The sequence below is a fragment of the Pantherophis guttatus genome, chromosome 6 (assembly GCF_059756535.1).
Source record: "Pantherophis guttatus breed Tessera chromosome 6, ASM5975653v1, whole genome shotgun sequence".
Classification (NCBI taxonomy): domain Eukaryota; kingdom Metazoa; phylum Chordata; class Lepidosauria; order Squamata; family Colubridae; genus Pantherophis; species Pantherophis guttatus.
In genome coordinates, this window is record NC_142068.1 from 48,608,677 (window position 1) to 48,631,045 (window position 22,369).

The 22,369-nt window shown below is 34.0% G+C and overlaps 2 protein-coding genes across 13 annotated transcripts in view; one reads left to right on the top strand and one right to left on the bottom strand.

Moving 5' to 3' along the window:
* Positions 1-136: 136 nt before the first annotated feature.
* On the bottom strand, positions 137-21,951 carry STN1 (STN1 subunit of CST complex). Of its 9 annotated transcripts, none has more exons than XM_087872861.1 (11): positions 21,521-21,644; positions 16,509-16,706; positions 15,959-16,082; positions 14,667-14,762; positions 12,394-12,465; positions 11,753-11,923; positions 11,415-11,526; positions 10,481-10,634; positions 5,431-5,553; positions 4,090-4,162; positions 137-2,848 (listed from the first exon to the last, which is right to left on the bottom strand). In XM_087872861.1, the coding sequence occupies exons 3-11, from the start codon at positions 16,002-16,004 to the stop codon at positions 2,691-2,693; spliced, it is 1,005 nt and encodes a 334-aa protein (XP_087728987.1). In that variant the 5' UTR covers positions 16,005-16,082; positions 16,509-16,706; positions 21,521-21,644; the 3' UTR covers positions 137-2,690. The 9 variants fall into 9 exon arrangements, with proteins under 9 accessions (XP_087728987.1, XP_087728986.1, XP_034295923.2 ...); XM_087872860.1 differs by having other exon boundaries at positions 11,753-11,926; positions 21,521-21,578; XM_034440032.3 differs by lacking the exon at positions 15,959-16,082 and having other exon boundaries at positions 21,521-21,951.
* Positions 21,638-22,369, top strand: part of SLK (STE20 like kinase) — a 40,557-nt gene continuing 39,825 nt past the window's right edge. For 2 of the 4 annotated variants that reach the window (XM_034440023.2, XM_034440027.2), the window contains exon 1: positions 21,638-22,079. The gene's annotated coding sequence lies outside the window, so the exon portion shown is untranslated. The remainder of the gene's footprint in view (positions 22,080-22,369) is intronic. The other 2 variants (XM_034440026.2, XM_087872857.1) reach the window with 1 other exon arrangement.

The following is a 22,369-nucleotide window of genomic DNA, read 5'->3' on the forward strand; positions in this document are numbered from 1 at the left end:
CCAGTTTTTTAAAATATAGTAACTAAAGTTTCAAGAAGCATATCTTTCTCAGTCATGAAGTACATACAGGTCTCATTTTGAACATGGAAAATCACCTTAAATTTAAATATGTATTTAAAAAAATTAAACATTTAAATATGTAAAGAAACTTTATTACAAAATATAAGTTCCATGATATATATAAAGAAACTCCTGTATTAAATATAAGTTTTCCAAGTTTGTTTCAACAGCACCACACTGTGGCAATATACATATTTGCAAGTTAGGTTACTTTTGTTTTCGTTAAGATAATTATCAACTCATAAAAGAGATTATCATTACATTCCATGAGAATTCAATTTCTATGGAAGAATAAAAGTGCATGACATTGTGCTTTTGCCATCAAGTTACAAGATAATGAAATGGAGACACAACTTGATTTCAGAATAGCAGAAATGTTTTTTACCTGACTAAATTGTTTTTATGAACATCCCTGAAGCTATATTACAAAAGAAAGGGAAATTAAACTTCCCGATTATTAGATGCTATGGTAAATATTAAAGAAGAAAATACTTAGTAATTTAAAAGTTAAGTATTAAAAATTTAAATATTTTAAGAAAAAAATCTGAATCTTTATTTAGGAAATCTATCTTCCATACAGTCCGACAACAGACTTGAAGGGTTTTTTTTTTTTCACTTTGGATCATACATTGTAGACGACCAGTGGCTTTTAGAAGACATACAAAGGGCTTTTGGTGACAAAATCAGATTTGTGGATAAAACAAATTACTCTCAACTGATGGCATCACTTGGAACGTGGCTCTTACCTACTGAAAACCTTATGAAAGGATGTTAAGTGTTAAAATGTGGTCATTTTAGGAACCTATCATTGCTGTTGCTGCTGCTTTTTTCAGGAAGAGGTTATCCTTCCCTAAAGGACTCTGACTAAAATACTTCCATTATTCCGTTGCAATATTGTACCTGGGTAGATTATTTTAGCTACACACTGGCTTCCTAAAATAATTCAGTTAGTGAAAACATGGCTGAATTTGTGTGACATATCGAGCCACAAGCCAAACAACTATTTTTTACAATACTTTGTTGGGCAAAGCAGCAAGTCTGGTTAATTTATGGTCTAGTATGTCACATGAACCTAGAAAACGTAATTCAGTTAGCTATGATTTATTTTACTATGGATGAGTAATGTGCAAACATGCTAGCATCGAAAGAAAAAATGAAACAGTATTTGAATTCTGCTTATTTAGGTAAGAAATGGGAAAGAGAGTACTGATGTTTTGCCATCCATACTGTTACAAGGCAGGTCTTAGTAGTGACTCAAGCCCATGTTTGGTTGAGTTTGGCCCGTTGAATTCCAACAACACTCTATATGTCTCTTCTCTCATTTCAACTCTCTTAACTCTTCTGTGAACTACAGGGACTAATGGATCCACAAGAGGGGAAGAGATCACATAGATGCAATCTGATCCAATGCCTCAACCACCCACTTATTCCAAGTGGCAACTGAAACTTCAGATGGACCGTGCTGCAGACCAGTAGGAATATCCCAGTCCCTCTGAAACCCACCTGGGTCCATCAATTGCTGGTATGAATCAATCTCATGGGTCAACTCTCTTGACATAAAAGAGGATTTTCAACCGAAAGTTTAGCTAGCTGAACTCATTGTTGCAAAATAAAATAATACCGTGGTTGACTCTAGCTCTTTTAGGATTCATTTTTTCATTATCTATATTGTGGTGGAAACAACAGAAATCTGGTTCTAATCGGGCCCAAACTTATTTATTAAGTTTTGAACTTTACAGACAGCAGATGGAATAACCATATGCCTATTGACATTAATATCCTTAGCTTTGCCTCTTCAAATAAGTAAGAACTAATAAAGAAATCCAATCAACATTTTTAAAATCCTGTCTAAATGCCTCAGAATATGCCCAATTCTTTCTTGTAATTGGAATTTGGACTGTTTCTATGGGGGTTCATGTAAAACTGTCACTTTGAATTTTGGGTTAAATTGATAGTTCTTACACCATTTTGATTCTGCTAGGTTTTTTTCAACTTGCATGGAAAAAAGGATCCTAGATTTTAAACAGCATAGCTTCTCAATTTAATACTTAATTTCAATAAGTTTTGAGGCAGCCAATATAACACAGAACTGAAACAAGGAATCTCTGATATCCTTCACAATGTCCAGAACACAACTCCTTGCTAAATGAGGAATTATATCCACAAATTGTTCAATAAATATCTTGGCTATGACAAGTTTTTCTTCTACCTATTCTTTTTTATTTTGTCTGACTTATCATTTTCACTTTTTTGTATGTTCATTTTTGGAATGTTATTTTTGTGTTGTTGATCTCTGGCAGAAAGTTAAACAAATCCAATTACTCTTCCGTGTACATGCAGTTGGGTTTTTTTTTTAACTATGTAGTCCAAAGGCGAAGTTTTTTTTTTTAAGTCTATCCAACCACAAGGGGGCAATTGCAACATAATGTTATATGACTGCTTAGTACTTTTTCATCTTAGAGAAAGGAGAAATGCTTCAGACAATATCTACTGGGAATACCACGAAATGAAATGATTTGTATTCTGCATCATCTTCTAAATTAGAAAAATAGCTGAACAGGTACACAGTAAAATTTTTGATATTGTAGATCACTGGATAATGTTTGACTCCAGGCTTCCATTCCCTTAGATTAAAAGACTGTATAGTATTCTTCCATGGTAGTGACAACTTCACTGTTTATCTCCAACCAATCAAGGAGACAACGGACAACAGCTTCAGTGATATAAGGATTATAGCTTTGCTGAATACAACTGAGTATGTGACGAATGTGGCACCCTTTTTCAGCATCTGCAAATAGAAAGTAAGCATGGGATTCCAAATGGTGGACTGTTGTCCTTTCTTTCTTAAAGAATAGAATTCTTACATAGTCTTCCTGGTGCAACTGCAGAACCCATCATTCAGTTAGAAGGCTGGCATCTAAAGGTTTGGCACTTTCATTCTTCCCTTTTAGTACTAATAGTAAGGAATATATGAGTAACTGAAGAACATCATGTCCTGATTCTTGTATTTTTTACTTTCAGACATGAAAGTCTATGTTTTAAACAAAGGAGTGAATAATCAGGAATAATTGCATTCCACTTAGGATATCTTCTTTCTAATAAGAGGAAAAATGGATGGCAATAGGGAGAGGGAAGCATGCTGTTTGGAAAAAAAACATCCAGATGGTTGGTGCTCTTTCATCACATAATTAATACTATTTCTTAGCTTTTAGGTGGGGTTCATTGTAAGGTGGGCGTGAAATATTTGTATCTTGGTGTAAGGGCTTTTGTAACTTTTGTTCAGGGAAAAGAAGTAATTTGATATTCTTGTGGCTTAGGATATCTATCGGGAATTCCAGTAAGGCAGACTTTTTTTTTTTTGTATTTTTTTAAAGCAGCACAAGTAACATTGCAAAAATGTGTGTGTTTCTTCAACAAACATAATAAATGTCATAGGATAAGCATTTCATTGTGACTGGTAGAGATATCTATTGAGCAGTATCTATGACTCACTGATGAGGAAAGACAATATGCAAGGTCATTCTTATCCCACCTTGTTTTGATTCTTCTCCCCTGTCCTAAAAGAAAATGCAATTCTCACATATTCCTAATTTTGTTCTTTAGTATGTTTCTTTTGTACCTTGACCTACTAAGGCATTAAAGTTTTTTTAAATGAGCTCAAACTTTAACATTTCAGATTTCCAATAAAGAAAGATTTTTCAGTATCGTGCTTTCCTATGTCCTTCAAAGATGCCTCACTTACACTCCTAGAAATGCACAATGGATCAATGTATTTAGATCAATACAGAATGCAAAGAATCATTTGGGAAGAGTAAAAGAGACAGTAAAAGAAAGGAGTGTGGACAATTGATCAAAGACAAATATTTTAATACAGAAATCAAGAAGTATCTAAAATTATAAGAAAATATGTAAAAGAACTTCCAGCAGGAATTTTCAAATAATTCCACTTTTTATATTGTGTGAATTATACAAATAAGAAATAATAAGATATCTACTTCTGCTTGCAGTTAAGATAGTGAGCTTACTTACATTTTGGTCTCTTACAATCAGCTCGGATAACTTCAAGAGTTACTTTGTGCAATTCTGTATCCTGTTCAGTAACCTAAAATATAAGGATAAACTGCTAAATGAAAGGTTAGGTTTATTAGAGACTGCAACATTCTCATCTCAAAAGAATATAATAATGGGAAGGAAAATTTCATGTAATAATCATGCAGGGATATTTCATCTTTCAGATCTCCCATTCAAAATCAACCCCTATTTAAACACTATAGCCAGCATTGTACATTGTGCTAAACTATCATTTATTCCATTATCAGAAATGTTCAGATTCAAATTTAAATCATCATTTACAAACTACAATCATGGGATTCTTATATCATCTATTTATTACTAAAATGATTGTGACATTAACTCTTAATTGGGCAAAACTATGCATCATAGGGCTTCCCCTCCCCCCCGCCTAATTTACAGAATACTGTGACCCCATCCATAACTCCTGAAGAAAAGGAATTTGGGAATTTGTGGTTGCTTCACCACTGTAGGGTTGCTGCTTCAGCATCACTGCTGCACTGACCCTATCAACCACAGTCAGATGATTCTCAATTTCAATGTTCCCTGACAGTTTCCCACAAATTCATGGGAGTACCAGTACCTACACTCATACCACACTCCCTTGTTCCCTCCCCCAGCTGGTAATAGCCACTTATTGGCCTTCTGGAAAGAGAAGGGAAGGGAACAGAAAGAAGGGAGGGAGGGAGGGAGGGAGGGAGGGAGGGAGGGAGGGAGGAAGGAAGGAAGGAAGGAAGGAAGAAAGGAAGGAAGGAAGGAAGGAAGGAAAAGATTGCAATGCTCGCTGCTAGCTTCCCACAAGGAAACTCAATGGGCAAGCTGACAGACAGTTGAAACTCCCTCTCTCACTGATTTTCCCCCCACCCATATTCATTTTGTTTTTCTATTTAGATCAGGAAATATTTCTGAAATACTGAGTCAAGTACACAGGTTATCTAGTGCTATGCTAAAATATGGCCAATATAAACTCAGCATATAACAATACTATTTAACTCCAAGATTTCTACTTACTGTTACTATATGCACTCAGCTCCAATTTCTACTTGGAAGAGAAAATGATTTCTTTCCTTCCACATTTTTAATGAATGTACCCAATCTGCATCTCCCAAAGTTACACATGAAATTAAATCTGCTTGTATCTATTTAATCACTCTACTCATTTCAGATAATCTAAAACAGTATTTTCAAACTCTACTGTTCATTTGCCAGTAGCATTAGCCTGCCACCAGCATATTCCATATAATAACTGAATGTAAATATAGTGGGATGCAAGGAAAACTATACGCCTTCAATACTTACATAATACATATTTTGAGAAGTCTTTGATTTTTGAAAAAGAACACCATCTTTCTGCAATAACTCTATTGCTTCCATGAATGACTTTCTAATCAGTCTGGAACAAGGACCAGCTTTGGAACTTGTCTGATGGGAAAAGAGTAAAAAGTAGATAACATAATTGCATAAGAAGGTACAGAGGCACTTTATATGCTTGTTTAGGCTGTTTATTTCACTTATTAGAGGAATAAAAGTGAAAAGATCTTACCTTTAAATAGCAATAAACTCTTTATCCTTATGATTTAATAGACTGCGGCTAGCAGTATTTCAGACATTAGAAAAGTTTGCTGCCTAAGCAATTTACCTAAAGAGATGCTGATGAATTATTAATATAATAGAAACAGTAAGTAAATGAACTAAAAGGTTTACCAGAGGAAAGAAAAGAGCTTCCTAATTATTCCTTTGGGATAACTGAAAATTATATAACTGAAGTCAGGCTGTAATTAAAATCATCATATAAACTGGCATAAGGCTCAGCTTGGACAGCTCCTTTAAGAGAGTTGTAAATCATGAAATATTTTGGAGTGATAGAAAAAGTATACAAGAAATGGGTAGCAGCTTAGGAGAAACATTTTAGGAAACCTGACTTCTGTGGTTTTCTTAACTTTATGTTCCCCTCTTAAAGACGTAATACAATATGGTTGAGCCAAGCCACACTCCTTGTTTTTATTCTCTGAAAGACACAGGACAGCATGGTAATGATATGGCAGTGGAATGGCAGGGTTAAAATGTTCTGTTCTGATTTTTACTAAAAATAGAACCTCAGAACAGCATACATATTCCGCTTTTGTTCATCACAGTCATTCCATAAGATAATTTAGGACTAGCTCAAGGTCAGTTTCCTTATCTTCATGGCTGACGAGGACTTTAAAATGTTATCTTCAAATTCTAAATCCAATAGTCATCCACAGAAACTGCTGTGTTGTTCCACTACATTGTAAGCTCTGCCAGCTTGGGTGTGTGAAATATTGCAATACACGGAAAAAAGGATGGGGCTTATGACTCTGAGATGTTCCTGACATCAGTCTGACCTCCTACAGATACTCCTGCTAAAACTTTTGCCTGCTGCACAGTATTATCCTGATCTAACTAAAGATTTGGCTGAAAGAATAGGAAAGAAGTATCAGGAAGTTAATTAGATGGAAAGCATATAGAAGATAGATTAGAAAACTCAAAAAGGAAAACATTAATTCTGCTGAACTATGCATGTGTAATCAAAAGTAAAAACCTATATACTGTCCTAAATAGTATTTGATTAGTTATTAGGAGGAATGAAATATTTCTATAATTCTTAGCTCAAAAGCAATAATCATACTGTAATATTTTCTTATCTGTGTTTTGTTATAAGAACATACAGATAATATATAAACTGTACTACACTCTACTTCATGTTACTCTGCCAAGTTGTATCATTTTGGTATTGTCTACAACCAATAAACTTTGCTCTTTCAAAACATTTGTGAGCCAAGATTTAGGCCAGAATGGTGTTCATTCTTATGAAAAGTGTTCATGAGACCATGAAACTCCAAGGCATACATGACCCAGCATAAGTGGATATACTCTTTTTATATACATTTCATTATGATACACATATTAAATACATAAGATTTACCAAGCTCAGTGTGTAATTTATTAACCCAGTGATATCTATAGACATGTATGGCATAATAAATTTATTTCTCTTTAAAGAACTACAAATATTGGTCAATAAACATACAGATAGTCCTTGACTTATAACCATTTGTTCAGCAGCCATCTGAAGTTATGACGGCATTTGAACAAATCATGCTTAAGATTGATCCTCCGAGTTTCAGCTGCCAGACCGTGCCATAGCATCCCAATGATCACATAATTTTGCTTTGGGCACTTGGCAATTGGTTCATATTTATGACTAGTTGCAGTGACTCATAATCACATGATTGCCATTTGCAACCTTCCTTAACTTCTCCACTGTTGCTGGAGTAAGTCGCCCGAACCTGCACAATCTCTTCCAGTCCCTCTGTGCTTATGCTGCATCAACCACTCAAGCACCCTCCCTGGCCTGTGCTGTACCTCTTCTGCACTCTTCCCAACTTGTACCACAACTCTGTACACCCTCTCATGCCCTCCCTGCCCACACTCCCATGGACCCTCATGCTTCCTCTCCCACAGCCACTTGCCTGCCTTCTGTCTTGAGACTTACAAGTTTCTGTTGGCTTCCTCACTGGTTTTGGTTATGACTTTGGCTAAGCTGCCTCACCTAACAACCATGAAATTCAGTTAATAACATCAACCGGGACTGCAGGGATTGCAGTTTATGGCTGTATCATTTAATGACAGAAATTCCGGTTGCAAGTGCTGTTATAAATTAATGATTATTTGCACACTACATTTCCTGTAATTTAATCAACTTCCTCATCTATAGTTCTAATGTATATTTGTTCTATTAAATATTTGAAGATTGCTATCAGACAGATTGCTTTTCATTCAGTCAACTTTCCATGGAGTTAAATTGACATAGTTCACCCTCCCCCTTCCTTTATTAGTATCTTCCAAATGCTGTGCAGTTTTCTTTAAACAAAGTTAATTAAAAAGTCACAATATTCCAAGTATATACTGACAGGAGACAGATTGAAAATTGACAAAAATACATAATCAAATGCTGTTTCGTGATGACTAGTATGTTGCAATGCATTACTTTGATAAAAATAATTGCTTATGAATCCTTTGTTTTAAAGTTGAATGCTATTGGAATATAAGGAACCTTCAGAGGAAAACTGTTCCTTCTTTCTGTTCCTTCTCATGTCATAGTTAGATGATTGAGATTAGATTATATGATTATGCAAGAGCTCTTGCTATTTCCCAGCTGATAGAGTACAAGAAATAAATACATAACAAGAAAATGATTAATTCAGCTGTAATCTGGAGTGTTTCTGTATGTTGTTTAAAATTAAAAAAGACAAATTAGTCAAGATATTGAAACCTTAAACAAAGAACTAACAGAGAAAAATAGAATCATTGATTCTGAGGATGGAAGATTAAAGGTGAGGAAGACATTCTGTCTCCACAGGAACTGACTTGCAGTTCTAAATGACGATGGAAGCAGAAAGCTCAAGAAATTCAATATGCATCATGAAAGGTCAACAGACCAAACTCCTTTATACTTTTATTGTTGACTGTGATGCTTTTAGAAGATAAATCTATAATTTGAGTTTTAAATGCGAGTACTATATAGCTGGGAAACTCAAAGCCAACAAACAGTATGCCTTAAAAGAAAATTCAAGACAACAAAAGAGTATGGATTTAGAAAGTGAAGGGAAGGGAAACAAGAAAAACCAAGAATTAGTCATGCATGATAGCTAAACATTTCATATAAAAACAGTAACCATTTTGGTTGCATTCAAAAAAGCGCTGGACCTGTTCAAGAAAGTCATGGGAATCAGCCTTGATGGCAATGTGACTGTCTCTGAAAAGCATCTGCTAGGAAACATGTGGGCTTCCTTGTGCAATTGGTTGGCTGCTGTTAAAATAGACCAGATGTACTAGATGAACTAGCATTGCTTATATTATGTTCTTACATAACAAGAATGTTCCTAAACCTGGAAAATACTGTCTTCTATAGGGAACTTGATTCTGATTAGTGTGCTTGGATAAAAATAACATAGAATATTTTTAAAAAACTGAAAAGTATATTATTCACAATTTTAACAATGAGCAGCTGAGACCGAGGAATAGTTGGTAGGATTGGGAGTTGGTAGGATGTGTGTGTGTGTATGTGTTTCAATTGAGTGATCATTTTTGAGGGTTGACATTAAAAAAATATAGTATAAATAAAAGAAAAACTTGCTTAAACATTTTTATTCTCTTGAAAGAAAGTTGTAAGATATAAATTAAACACATTGATATCTTGCTATAACACTACAAAAAAAGATTTTAAATGTTTGTTCGATCCAAATTTTCAAATGATACAAATATGCATATCATCACATACATTAATTTATGCAATCTGTACCATGGTTATGTGGCTCATGATCTTATTTTCTGCATACTATGAACTTTTTATAAACCAATTCCTATTTAACCAGAAGTGCAATGTAAAACAGAAACATTATGCTATTGAAAATCAGTCCAACTCTCAAACAAGCATTTACTTTATGAACAATTCTGATTTCAATTAGAGGTTAGTGGCTTGGAGCCTCTCAAATCCCTCACCCCAAGGTTCTTTCCAAACAAGTTAAAATGCCCAGGAAGAATAAGTATAATGTGAAGCAGATGTCAGAATGCTGACAGAACATTACACTGAATGTCCCATCTTTGTAAAAAAAAATTGGGCCTTAATTAACCTTAAGTTCAGGAAAATTTTGTCCCGTTATTCAAATAACTGTAAAAGGCATTATTTGTAAAAAAATAATTCTAAAATACTCCCTAATATAATTAACAGTGAGTTAAAGCTAAATGTTGAAATCTAACATATAATGTTGCATTTTAGTTTGGTCTATATATTTAATAGTTTTTATCAAAAGACACTTAAAAACCATGCATAATATCAGTTATTTCATCCAGCTCCTGATTATTAAAATCTCATTAAAGCAAGTGCCTAGATTAAAACACTGGGTTTAAGAATGACCCACAGCTAAGAATGGAGCCTATTGTAGAGGAATTTAAATACTCTGTGATTCAAGTTAAATACATAATGCTCCAAATTCATTTCACAATAATACTTAAACAATAGTACACAATGATACTGTTCCAGATTACATACAAATTCCATTTAAGAACAGTTTTTGGAAATAGAGCTCATTCTTAAACCGGGTACATCTTATATTTTTAAAATAGTTTTTAATTGTCATATCTCAGGTCTAAAACTAGGAGTATACAAATTATTAGGCTGGCACACCATTAAAAGATATGAACTTTATTTTTTTTTAAATATGCAACATTTGTCTAGCCCTAATACTTAGTTCATTTTCAATTAATTAATTAATTAATTAATTCTCACAAGAGAAAAACTTCTTACAAAGTTAACTTTACTCACTTGCTCAGCATTCTGTTTGGCCAATGATACCAAATCTTCAACTGTTTCTAATTCCTGCATATAGAAGCTCGGAATTTTGTTCCTCAATAGAAAATCCCTTATTTTTTTACTCAGATTCATAACAGAACCCAGTTCATCTGATGCACCATGATTACTATTAATAGAGAATAAATAAAATTTATTTTATTTTAAAATTTATAAATCGTAGCATCTAGTGATCTTCATAGCATCTGCCAATCATGTGATTTGCTTTGGAACCATGTTGCTTAGCACCATTTCACTGTAATGGATTACAATGGCTAAATGAAGACTGCATATAATTTTGGAAGTGGATGGCATGATTATTACAAATAACGTTATGAGGTCAGCACACATGATAACAGAGTACACTAAGCACATCTGTGCTTAAAATGTGGCTGACATTTTCGATTACTATTATTTTGACCTCTTTTTCTGGCTTCTCCAACATGACCTGAATGATTAGAAATTATGGGAGTTACACAATATATTTGGAAAGAACTAGACTTAGTTGGGATGTGTCATGGAATATATGAAACTCAAGAATTGGGCTTGAAAATGAGAATATAAATGGCATGAGGAAAGATGTCCATTTATTTTGCTCAATGTGTTGGCCATCTTGAAAGCCCACTGATAGTCAAGGGTTTAATACTTTTTTTTTAATTTGCCAAAGTTTCATTACAGATTTAAGATGATTTTGCTGAATGCATCTAAGAATTCTTTAATACAATATGTACTCTGGGTTCATCGATATCTCTTCCTTATTTCATCCTATATTTATTCATTCCTCATTATTCTTCCTCTGTTTCCATACAATGCTTCCTATAAAATAGCCTGTTTCGTCATAACTGGGGTTCACATTTTCATGAATTAACAACTCAATACTTAGTTATCAATATATATAGCTTTCACTGACCACTGTGTTTCTTCTGGGAACTGGAATTGCTTATCATAAATATCCTTATATAAACGGGGAAGTTCTAGCATTCTGGAAATTTGAGTTTCATACATAGGGTCATCAACTTTATCTGAAAAGATATGAGAAATGTAAAGATATTGAAATTGTTAGTAGTGCTTAATAGTGCTAAAAGATTATTTACATTTCATATTTAAAATAAAATAATTCAAAATTCATCAATATAAGAGTTACTACATACCAAAAAAGCCCCAATCTTTTCTGAAAAATGTTCAGATTACAATTTGCAACTTTAAAATAAAGATAATAATGCATTCTGCTATAAGGTAATTACTCACAATACACAGAAGCCTTGATTTCCCGTTGTTGCCTGTAAATTCGAATGCAACCACGGACTCTGATTAGATCACCAATTTCGAGAATTGTTTTTTTCCGAATTGCTATTTGGAGATTTCTTATCAAGTCACTTAGATTCAGACCACTTAAAGTACTTGGCTGAGATTCCAAATCTGCTGAGAAATATATACATCTCATAAGGTGCTATGTTATTAATAACAATGTTCACTGAACACAATAAAATTAAAGACATTTTCTCAAGTACTACAATTATGCAAGTCATGTTTCTATAGATATGTATTTTTTCTCACTTAAAAATTACCATTCTCCTGTTTAGGAAAGACAGGGTCTTATTTTCGGGGAAACATGGTATTACAATAAAAACAATAGCATAAAGTATTATAATACCTATACTATATTTATACATCAAAGAACATACAACACTTAACCAAGCAAATACCCCATTATGAGAAGAAACAATGCTACAGTATCCCATATCTCAAGGGCTACTACAACAATCAAATTTTCATGAGTAAGCAAGATATGAAAAGGTACAGGTTACTGTAAAGGTGTCTGAAAACAACCTTGGCTGGAGCATATACTGAATATCCTTAAAGAGGAAAACAACAGCAACAAATATTACCTGACATATTTTTCTTTTCTGCTAAAGCATTTTTCCAGCAGGTGCAGCTTATTACACCAGTGCCATCATCCACTGGAAAAGAATAGTGATAATTTAGATCATTTTGATAGAATTTTTTCCCCTTGATTCCACAAAGACGGAAGCCTTACATTTTATCCAATGATATTGGGGTTTAAAACTCTCCCAGCTTCCGCTCATCCAATTCTCTTCGTTCTAAAGGTTACTATTTCCTATTATAATAGGAATTAATATAGAAAGTATCTTTCTAGTCATAATAAATAATGATTCTGTCTTCTTGCAGTCCTCATCTGGCATTGATTGGAGCATTTATAAAATGATGCAGTAGAGAAGAATATCAAAGCAGATTAACAAGTATTTGAGGTATAATGAGCACATCTGTTTGTGGAGTAATATATGTCATTAATGCTAGTCTCCTCATAAACTGAGTATATATTGAAGAGCAGCTGAGAAAAGTGTTAATCTTGCTCTTAAACCTTTCTAGTAGTTCAGCAGTCCTTGGTTTGAAAGACTGCTTCTATTATGTATGGCTTTCTATTTCTGATCATTTCTATTTTACTCTCAGTCTGTAAGGAACCGTTGCTGAAAATTCTGCAACCCCCATCCTTCTGTGTTCTGTTAACTATAGAGGTGATTCTAGAGAATGGATACATTTCTAGGCAATGATTTGTCTCTTCATTTTCCTATGCATTTTACCAGTTACCAGTAATTGTGCATTATTCAGAAATGAATCACACCTTGTAAAAAAACTTTTCTTTGATGATGAAGTCATTATAAATAAAGTTAAGATAAATGTACAGATTTTTCATTAGAAAGGTAAAAAAGAACTTCCTATTTCTTTCTCTTGCAGTTTCTATGCACAAACAGGAGGGTTTCATGAATCATTTGGGCTTGGCAGCTGATGCAACATTTGCTATTCAGCTCACCAGCTGCACAAGCTCATTTTTAAGCTGAACGGGAAGTTGTAACTTATTTTGGGCAACTCAGCCTGACTGTGGCTATGAGAACAAGGAGGGGCATATTGGTACACAGTATGAGAAATGAACTAAAAATAGTTCGACCATGTGGAGAAAGAGAGAATAAGGAGTAATTGGAAACAGGTAAATATTCCCAATAAAATACTTATTTTTGCTAAGTTCTGTTTGGGTAGCAATAAGAAGCTGGTTACAAAATGAAAAATGGAAGGTTTACAATGAGAGTGAAAAAAGGGCAATCAGAAAGAGAAAACTATGCATAATATAGTCACATTTCCTCTCTTTCACACTCAGAGCTTCTGAACTACTAGAAACATTCAAGGCAAGAATAATACTTGCATTCCTTGCAATATGTTTGAATAGGCGTGAATTCTTGGCATCAAGCGTTATAGTTTCATATTTAATTTAGGTATACAATATTTATACCTTCTTATACATTCCCAGAAGTCAGTACTAGAAGAAAATTACTTCATTCCTACCCCATACTCCAAAGCTGAAAAACAGTACTTGCTTTAAGCCAAGAATTTGGGTATATCAAAACTGAATGTGAGGAGTGTCTGGGGAATATGTTTGCCTTTTGATTCATAAGATCAAAGTTTCTACCTTTTAGCAACTATCTGAAATCAATGGCTTTGGTCACCAAAACAACTAGGTTGAAGTATTATCAGTATATAAGTAGGCAGGTCATTTTTTTATTTTTGTTTTCCATCTCTTAGAGGTAAATCTAAAAAGATGTCAGAAAAGTTTTGAAGGAGATGTGAATTAACAAACTGAAGGTTACTCCAGATGTCAATTATCACACTCTGATATGTGCCATTAAACACTCCAGATGGAAACAAAGGACTTGTTTCTGAGTATACGTACATAGGCTTTCACTGTTAATGCAGGCAGTATTTTGAGTGATTAAACATGGTGCAAGAAGATAACCTTAATGGAAATATGCAAGATCTGTTGCTTAGGAGAAGAGCTTGAAGCATTTTTCAAAGTTATGAACAAGATAATATTCAGAAGCAACTTAGGGAGATACCTCCCTAGATCATTGAACTATAAGGAGGAGGAGAAAGGGATACAGAATATCAGACTATATTAACCAGTCTTAATATAAGTAATTTTAACTTTCCTATAGAGGTGATTTCCAGTCTGGTCTCCCTAGAGAGACTAAGACATATACATTTCTCTAGAAATATTGGTTCTACAGAATTATAGATTAATATTCATAATATTAATCCTACTAAAAATGAAACTAAAACTAAAAAACAAAAATCTTTAATTATCGATTACCTCCACAAATATAAAAGGAATCTTTTTCTTTTATTAGAACCACCATACCAAAAATATCCACTTGTCTTATTGGATGTCTGTTGTAAAAGAATATACCTTAGAAAAAAACAAAAAATGAAAATAGTAAAGTCCTAGATTTAGTTCTTTAAAAACATTGTGTTTTCACAATGTTAGGATTCCAAAATACTACTAACATTTTTTATTCTTAGCCATTATGTTAATTTTAATAGTTTCACATATCCTGATCAAGAAATCCAAAGGTTATGATCATTGATATAAAACAATTTATCAAAGTACAGTATTACAATATTTTAATACATTAGTTTCAGATTACAAAATTCAGATTTGAATATGACACTTATGGAATATTTAATTCAAATGTTTTACATTTTATTCTGTAATTAAAGACAATGAAATTTGATTAAAGTTTGATAAAAAACAAACCACAGATTCACAATTTATGGGTATAGACAAACTTGCTATCATAATCTGTATCCTACCCCAATTTATTTGTGTACCATAATTTGTACACATAAAATTATCCCTTAAATTTTCCTCAGCAATAGCTATTTTCCACATGAAGTATTATTCTTGAATAGCAGTTCACAATATAAATTATTGATAGCTGCAGGGAGAGTAAAAAAAGTCAAGTTGGTGGATGAAGCAATGTAATTGAAGCCCCATTCCTCTTTATGGGCATGCAGTTCATGTATGACATCCTCATTCCCTTTTCCATATGCCACTGATAGAGACTAATAGGAACTCACTTAAATGGCAGTCATTTCATATTCTACAAACTTTCCTTCCTGCCATTTAAAAACAAAGATTCATTCTGATCTCGATGACAAACTTGCCACCCCAACTGATGACTATAAAATGCCACATATAGTTATATAGTATTACAATTGAAAACATTCTATTTTCATAGTATGATTCATTATTCCATTTGTGTAGAGGTGGAAGATTCTGAAGTGTGCATGAAAAGTATCCAATGATTATTTTTAGGCTGTTGTGTAAGATATACAAATGGTGGAAAATAGGAAATCAGATAAGGATATTATTGGCAGAAAGACTGAGCCATTCCTAATACATTTTTTAAATTTCAAGTTTTCCCCAATGTTTAAGTTATTCAAGATCATGTACAAAAAGACAAAAAATTGTTATACAATAATTTTTTCTTGGTTGTAGTAAGTATACAATCTATAGCATAGTCTATATTATAGATTGTGTAGTTATAGCAATCATACACAAATAAAACAATGACTTCATTTAATTAAAAGCCATGCCCTTACCTCCATTTACATCAACACACAAAGTTTTTAGTGCTAGAAAAATCATGACATCACTTATGTTGCGCAATTAATCAATACTTTGGAAAGACTTACATCCAAGATTCAATGGAGGCGATAATTCATTCTTATAAAGTTCAAGAAATAGATAAGATTTAGAAACACAAAGATTAGAACAGAATCAAATGTACACGTTTACTGATTAAAAACTGTTAATTCAAAATATTTAAAATAATTCATTGGTGTTTTCTGGTAATAACTACAGATACCTTTAATTATTTTTGTTGAGTTATAAATTTATTAGATTCAAGTTATTCTTTCACTATGTTCCAAACAAATGAAAAGATTCTAGTTTGAGGTCTCTGAAAGTAATGCAACATTGGAATGAAAGGGAAGAGATTTCAGCACATCAATGGAAGTGCCAAAGGAATAGAGAAAATTTGTAATCAAGATTATCCACCACAACATAATAATGCTTGGTTTTTCAGTAAAACAAGCTATGGTATTTATATAGCTATAAAGTTATAAAGTTCATAGCAGTTTCACTACTTACCTGGAACCTGTTTAGACTCTTTCATTTCTAATATGTCTTTAATGTATAGTCTTGCAAAGGATGAAAAGATTGGATTCAAACCCCACAAAAGTGATGGGACCTCATCTTCTGTTTCTATAGCTGCAGCACACATTCCAAAATAATTTAGGTCCAAGAACAGATTAACCAATCATCGATTAAAGTTGATATGAAATAAGTCTGGTGGGAATAAAGTATATATAATATAAACATGTCATATGCAACATAATCACTTACTATACAAAAACTGAAAAAATGCTATTTTACAAAAGAATTATATCCAATTATGTAAAAATTCACTGTTATGATAGGGAATCTGGAAAATAAAAAGCACATATTTTAAATTGGGAGTAGTCAAATGCAAAAATTCTACATGCTTCTCCACATAGGCCCTCAATCATCATTAGAAGGCTTATACCAGTTTACTCAAACATATAAACTTTGACATGCATTCATGAAATAGGATACCTTTTTGGAATTACATATGTTATAGGGAAACAATGTTAAATCCGTCAACTCCTAAAATTCTATTGTTTTAGTTTATATGTAAAAAGACAGCTCTTTGAGAATTTAGGCAGTTCCCATTTTGGTTTCTCTTGTTTAATGTTATTTCAATAGAGGGAGGCCAACTATTTTTACTTGTTCCATTAATATTTTGACTTTAGAGTCTCTAGCTGTTTTTGGGAGGTTTGTGCATTATAAAAGTTTTAAAATATTGTATGATATTAAAAATATTTACTAGTATTAGTGCTTTTACTGAAGTCACTTGCAAGAATGTTTAAACACACATCTTGGAATTCAAGTTTTAAAATAGAGTATAATTAGCTTCATAGTGGTTGGTTCACTTTCTGAGAAAATTGATGGGAAGACCTATTAAGGAAGTATAAGCACATACACAATTAAGATCCAGAAGTCTTAGCATGATTTCTAAAAGAGAAACTACATTGGACAGTGTCAAGCATACATACATAGGGAAGATAGGCAAGTAGGGCCAGAAAGAGCTATCAAACAACAGTTAATCCTGGCTTTATATAATGCAGAACTGTCTTGAAACAAAATAAGCTGTTCTAATGCTTTTAGCTGAAATATTTCACTTGGCCTAGCTCCAGTTTTAGTAGAAATAGAAATGTAGTAATAGTAGTAGTAGTAGTAGTGTATTCTGCACTTACACCTCACTACTAAGGTTTGATATGACTGAATTCCATGTGTCACAGCAATTCCAAAATGGTGCTTAGAAGTAGAAAATACCTGTGGGCCTTCATTAAAATATGTTTTATTTAAGCATTATCAAAACAAGACATCCATATGAGGCTTCACACCAGCTTATTTATCTACTTCCCTATACTTAATATAGCATCTACAGAAAAAACATGAATATGCAAGTTCATACTTTTGTACTAATGAATGGAAAGTTTAATATCAGCAATAATAAGGATCATGAAATTGGTGGTGTAAATGAAAAGATGGAATGTAATATAGAATTTAGATAAGAATTGCAGGCAGGTCATTGCATACTTTGCCAAGGTGACCTGTCCTTCATGCTAGATCAAGGTACATTTCCAGTGACATTAATAGAGCAATTAGGAATATAACACCAGTCATTAAAGAATGACTACTGTAGTTTCATTCTCTGGAATTGTTTCTCTTAATTAGCTGAACCTCAGCATGTTCTGTACTGTATTTGCTACACAATCTTCCTTTGATCCATTTGAAGTGATCCAATAGTTCAGGCTTGTTTTATTTTCCAGCAACAGGGGAACAAAAACCACTGTCAGATTTAAGAAATTAAGAGACATTATGTGAAGCAAAGTTGCACAGGAGATCCTACAATCTACCCTCTGTTCCTACCACAGAATACATCTGTATATTATTTTGTATCTGGAGGCAAAGAGTGCTTTGGTTCTATATGACGGCCATACAGTTCAATTTGCATATTTGCTGAGGACTGTACAGCTGCCTTTTCTCCCTCCTGAGGAAACACGCATATACAGAAAACAGATGCTATCTGAAACAGTTTTGTCTTATATTTCAAAGCACTGACCAACTATAATGGCTCATTTTAATACATTGATGTGTGCATACTGAAGTACAATAATGAATATATATTAATATGATATTGATTCTGACTTTAATAAGCTGTCTCACATATTTTTAAAATCTCACACATTTTTCACTTTTCCAACTAATACATTTCATGTGTAAAATTTTCTGTCCTTCCAAATATAAATCTAACTCTTGCAGAGGTAGCATTCAAGCTCATCAAAGTTTAACAATATAGAAATATAGTATAGTATATAGTAAAAAATATAACCTTAACTTCATGGTACAATATAGAATATATTCTGTGTTTTCAATTATAGCAACACAATTGAGCCTAATTGTTACACATCTCAATCTTAATGATTGCATTACTAAGAGTACAGTCCCAAATACCCTTAATAGGAGCTTAGAAGGATTAACTCTTGAGAAATCATGTGAAGATTTAGTTTACAGTACAATTAAAAAGCTCAGAAATACTGTACATATTTTGCATTTGCCGAGTCTAGTTCAGATAGCATGCATACACAAATATATATATTAATAAAAAATATCTATTTAAGACCGGTTTAGCCAGCCAACTATTCTTTAAGAGAAATTTTTAATGTAAATATCAGAAAACATGTCTAAATATATTTTTGCTTCATCTACTTTAAGACTACAGTATTTGAAATTCTGCTTTCATTCTCTTTCGTCATCAAATTCTTTTTCATCAAAACATTAAGATGATTTGTGTTCCTATTAATCTCTGCAAAGAGTTTATCACATAATGTACAACCACAATTAAGAACTCAACTGACATTTTATGGCCAGGAGAATTTAATTGCTTTATCTGATAAGTTAGTAATAAGCTGCTTACTTTCTTTGAAGTAAAAGAACAATTTCACTGGCTTTAAAAGGTTTTTTTGCTTTTAGTGGGCAATCTTTATAAAATGATAAACGATGCATTATTTCTACTAAAGAAACAATATTAAAATTAATGCTATTGTTCAAGAAATATTAATATTGTATACACTTATTAAGCAAGCCTTTGGAGATTTGAGTTCAACTGTATTTAGGGGAGCTTAATTTAACTAAGTATCTATAGGACTGAAGCCTCACTGGCATATGAAGCACCATTGCAGGGGGAAAAAAGACAATAAAAATTGTATGCTTTAACTTAAATATGCTTTAACTTAAATAACTATATGTTTGACTCTTACTAATTACCAAACAGGATCAGTTCACTTCTTTTTAAGAAAGAGACCCTCAGTTGGTTCCCTGCACAGTTGTATAATCCAGTTATTTTAGTTTCAATATTAATATAAGGATCTAATTTCTACAGCAGCTGAATGAATTTGTCACAGAACCCAGAGACATGAACTCAAATCAGGCTACCATATGATCTGCTTTAAATACCTATTTGGATTAACTTAATTTGTAAAAAAAAAAAAACCTTTTCGAAATGACTAAGGAAATATTAATACTAATTCATCAGATAAAATTGAATGAAAAAGAAACTATGTTAAGTGCACAATGAAGCAGCAAGACCATTCCAATTTCACATTTTTTATTTTATCTAAAAGTGATATATAACATTTAGAACAAAACTGCATAATAATGTTTCTATTCAAAAAGTTACTTTTTCTACTGCCTTCACATGAAAAATTGCCCATCTAAATGCAAACAATGATTTTTGTTTTCCTCATTTGTGTCCCAGCAATCTGTTCTTATGAAGTTTCTTTTACATCTCATATTGCTCAGTTGGGTGTATTCCTTAAATTGTTCAGAGAAAATTGCAGCTCTACGGTATTCAGATTTTTGAAATTAAAACTGGTAATGATATATCACTATTACAATAATGGCAATTTTCATTAAGAAAAATTTTCCATCAAGAAGGAAGAATGATTCCCAGGTCAGAGAGAGCAGACAGATGAAAAATGGAGGCTTTTATGTACAGGAATTTAACAAATTGTGTTAAAACTGAAAATGAAATATTTAAAGTATGCTTATGAAATCAGAATAAGCTATAAAAGGAAGTCTACTTAAAAAGATGAACAAATATTTAATTATCTCTTAGTAGTCTGAAACTTGTAAACAATTGTGTTTTTCAAGATCAGGAGATAAGAAACTAGCACCTGCAAGGGTAAACAGGATTTAATAAGAGAACTAAGCTCAGGAACAAACTGGGAAATTTAGCAGTCAAAATATGGGCTTTAAAAAACTTTTTAAAGCAGGACAAACATCTCCACTTCTCAAATAAAAATGAAATAATTTCACATGGACATTAAGTGAAAAGGGGGAAGCTATACATACACCATGTTCAACAAAAAATAGAAATAGCAATGGAACTACTTTGAATTTGCAAAACAGATGATAAGAGTAATCTACCATTTTTGCTTTAAGACCAAGAATGGAAGCAACAACCCTAATTTTGCCCTAGAATAAGTAGCTTTGGACATTCCTTTCTCTCGACATAAGCCTTTACATAACCAAAGTATTGTTACAATGTTTCATGCCTATTGTATTTATATTTACTCCAGTAAAGCTCTTTTGAGGTAAGGAGACACTTGCTTTTGAATCAACATTTTAATGCACGATAGGTGGCTCCAGACTGGCTGAGGGCTAAACTGCAGATCTCCCCTCAAAGTTGTCATGACAAAACCGCACTCATCCAAGCATTCTCAGTTTAAAGAAAGTGATCGTCGGAAGAGTAAATGAAGTCTCAGATTCCCAGCCCAGAACACCAGTCGGGTGTGTTTAAACGTTCTGTTCCTGCTTTCCTAGTCCTTTGGTGCTACAGAGGAAGCACCTAAATAACTCCCCCGCCCCCCCACCAAACCCGGGCTTTCGGTAGTCGAGAAACCATACTAGGGCGTCCTCACGTCTCCACTCATAGCCATCCCCTACCCCCCCACCCCCGCCCTCAGCTCTTCTCTCACTCCTCTGACCTCAGTTCTAAAGCCGGCCTGCCTTACCCGCCAGAGAGACCGGCGGCGCTCTCATTGGCTTCTTTACAAAGGCGGAACGGTGTCTGACAGGACGAGCTAGTGCAGAGAAACCGGAAGAGATTTCATCTTTTCGCTTTCTGCCCCGCCTTTTGTTTGTTGTAATATCCGGTGGTTAGAACCGAAGGAGGGAATTACGGCGAAAGGAAAAAAAAAAAAAACCTTGGGGAAAAACGCACTCGAGGGAACTGGAGTGGCAGAGCGCCTGCGTAGCTCGGTAGAGCGAGAGGGAGGAGGAGGAGGAGGAGGCGCCGCCGCGTGGGGTGTGGGCGAAAGCGCTGGGAGAGATTCCAGGGGCGTTTGCGGTTGCGTGCGGGCGCGCGCGCGAAGCGGCGGTTGAGAGAACAAGACCAAGGGAGGGTGCGGGAGCAGAGGAAGCGAGACCACCGAGCCTCCTTCCTGTGTGCTCCGCCCCCTTATTTGACGGACGGGAGGGGGGAAAGGCACAGGAAGTAACGCTTAAGGCGGCGGGCGTCATCCTCCCCATCGCCTCTCCTGCGGCGGGGGAGACGAGAATCCGTCTCGGCTGGTGAGTTTCTCATTCCCATCTTTCCCTCCCCCCCCCTTTTTTTGTTTTGTTTTGTTGGAAAAGACCAGCAGCTGCCATCATTGAGGGTCGCTGCTTTTCCTGGAGAAACTCTTTGCTCCCAATCTATTTTTCTGCCATCTTTCCCCAACGAAAAAAAAAGGGGGGGGCAGTAAACAGAGAGGGGGGGGTGGACGAGGAGGCTTTTTCATATAAGTCTGTTTTCCCATAGGGAATAACTTTTCATTTCATTTTTAATACATAGACTGTTTGATGGGCGGGGGGGGGAGAAA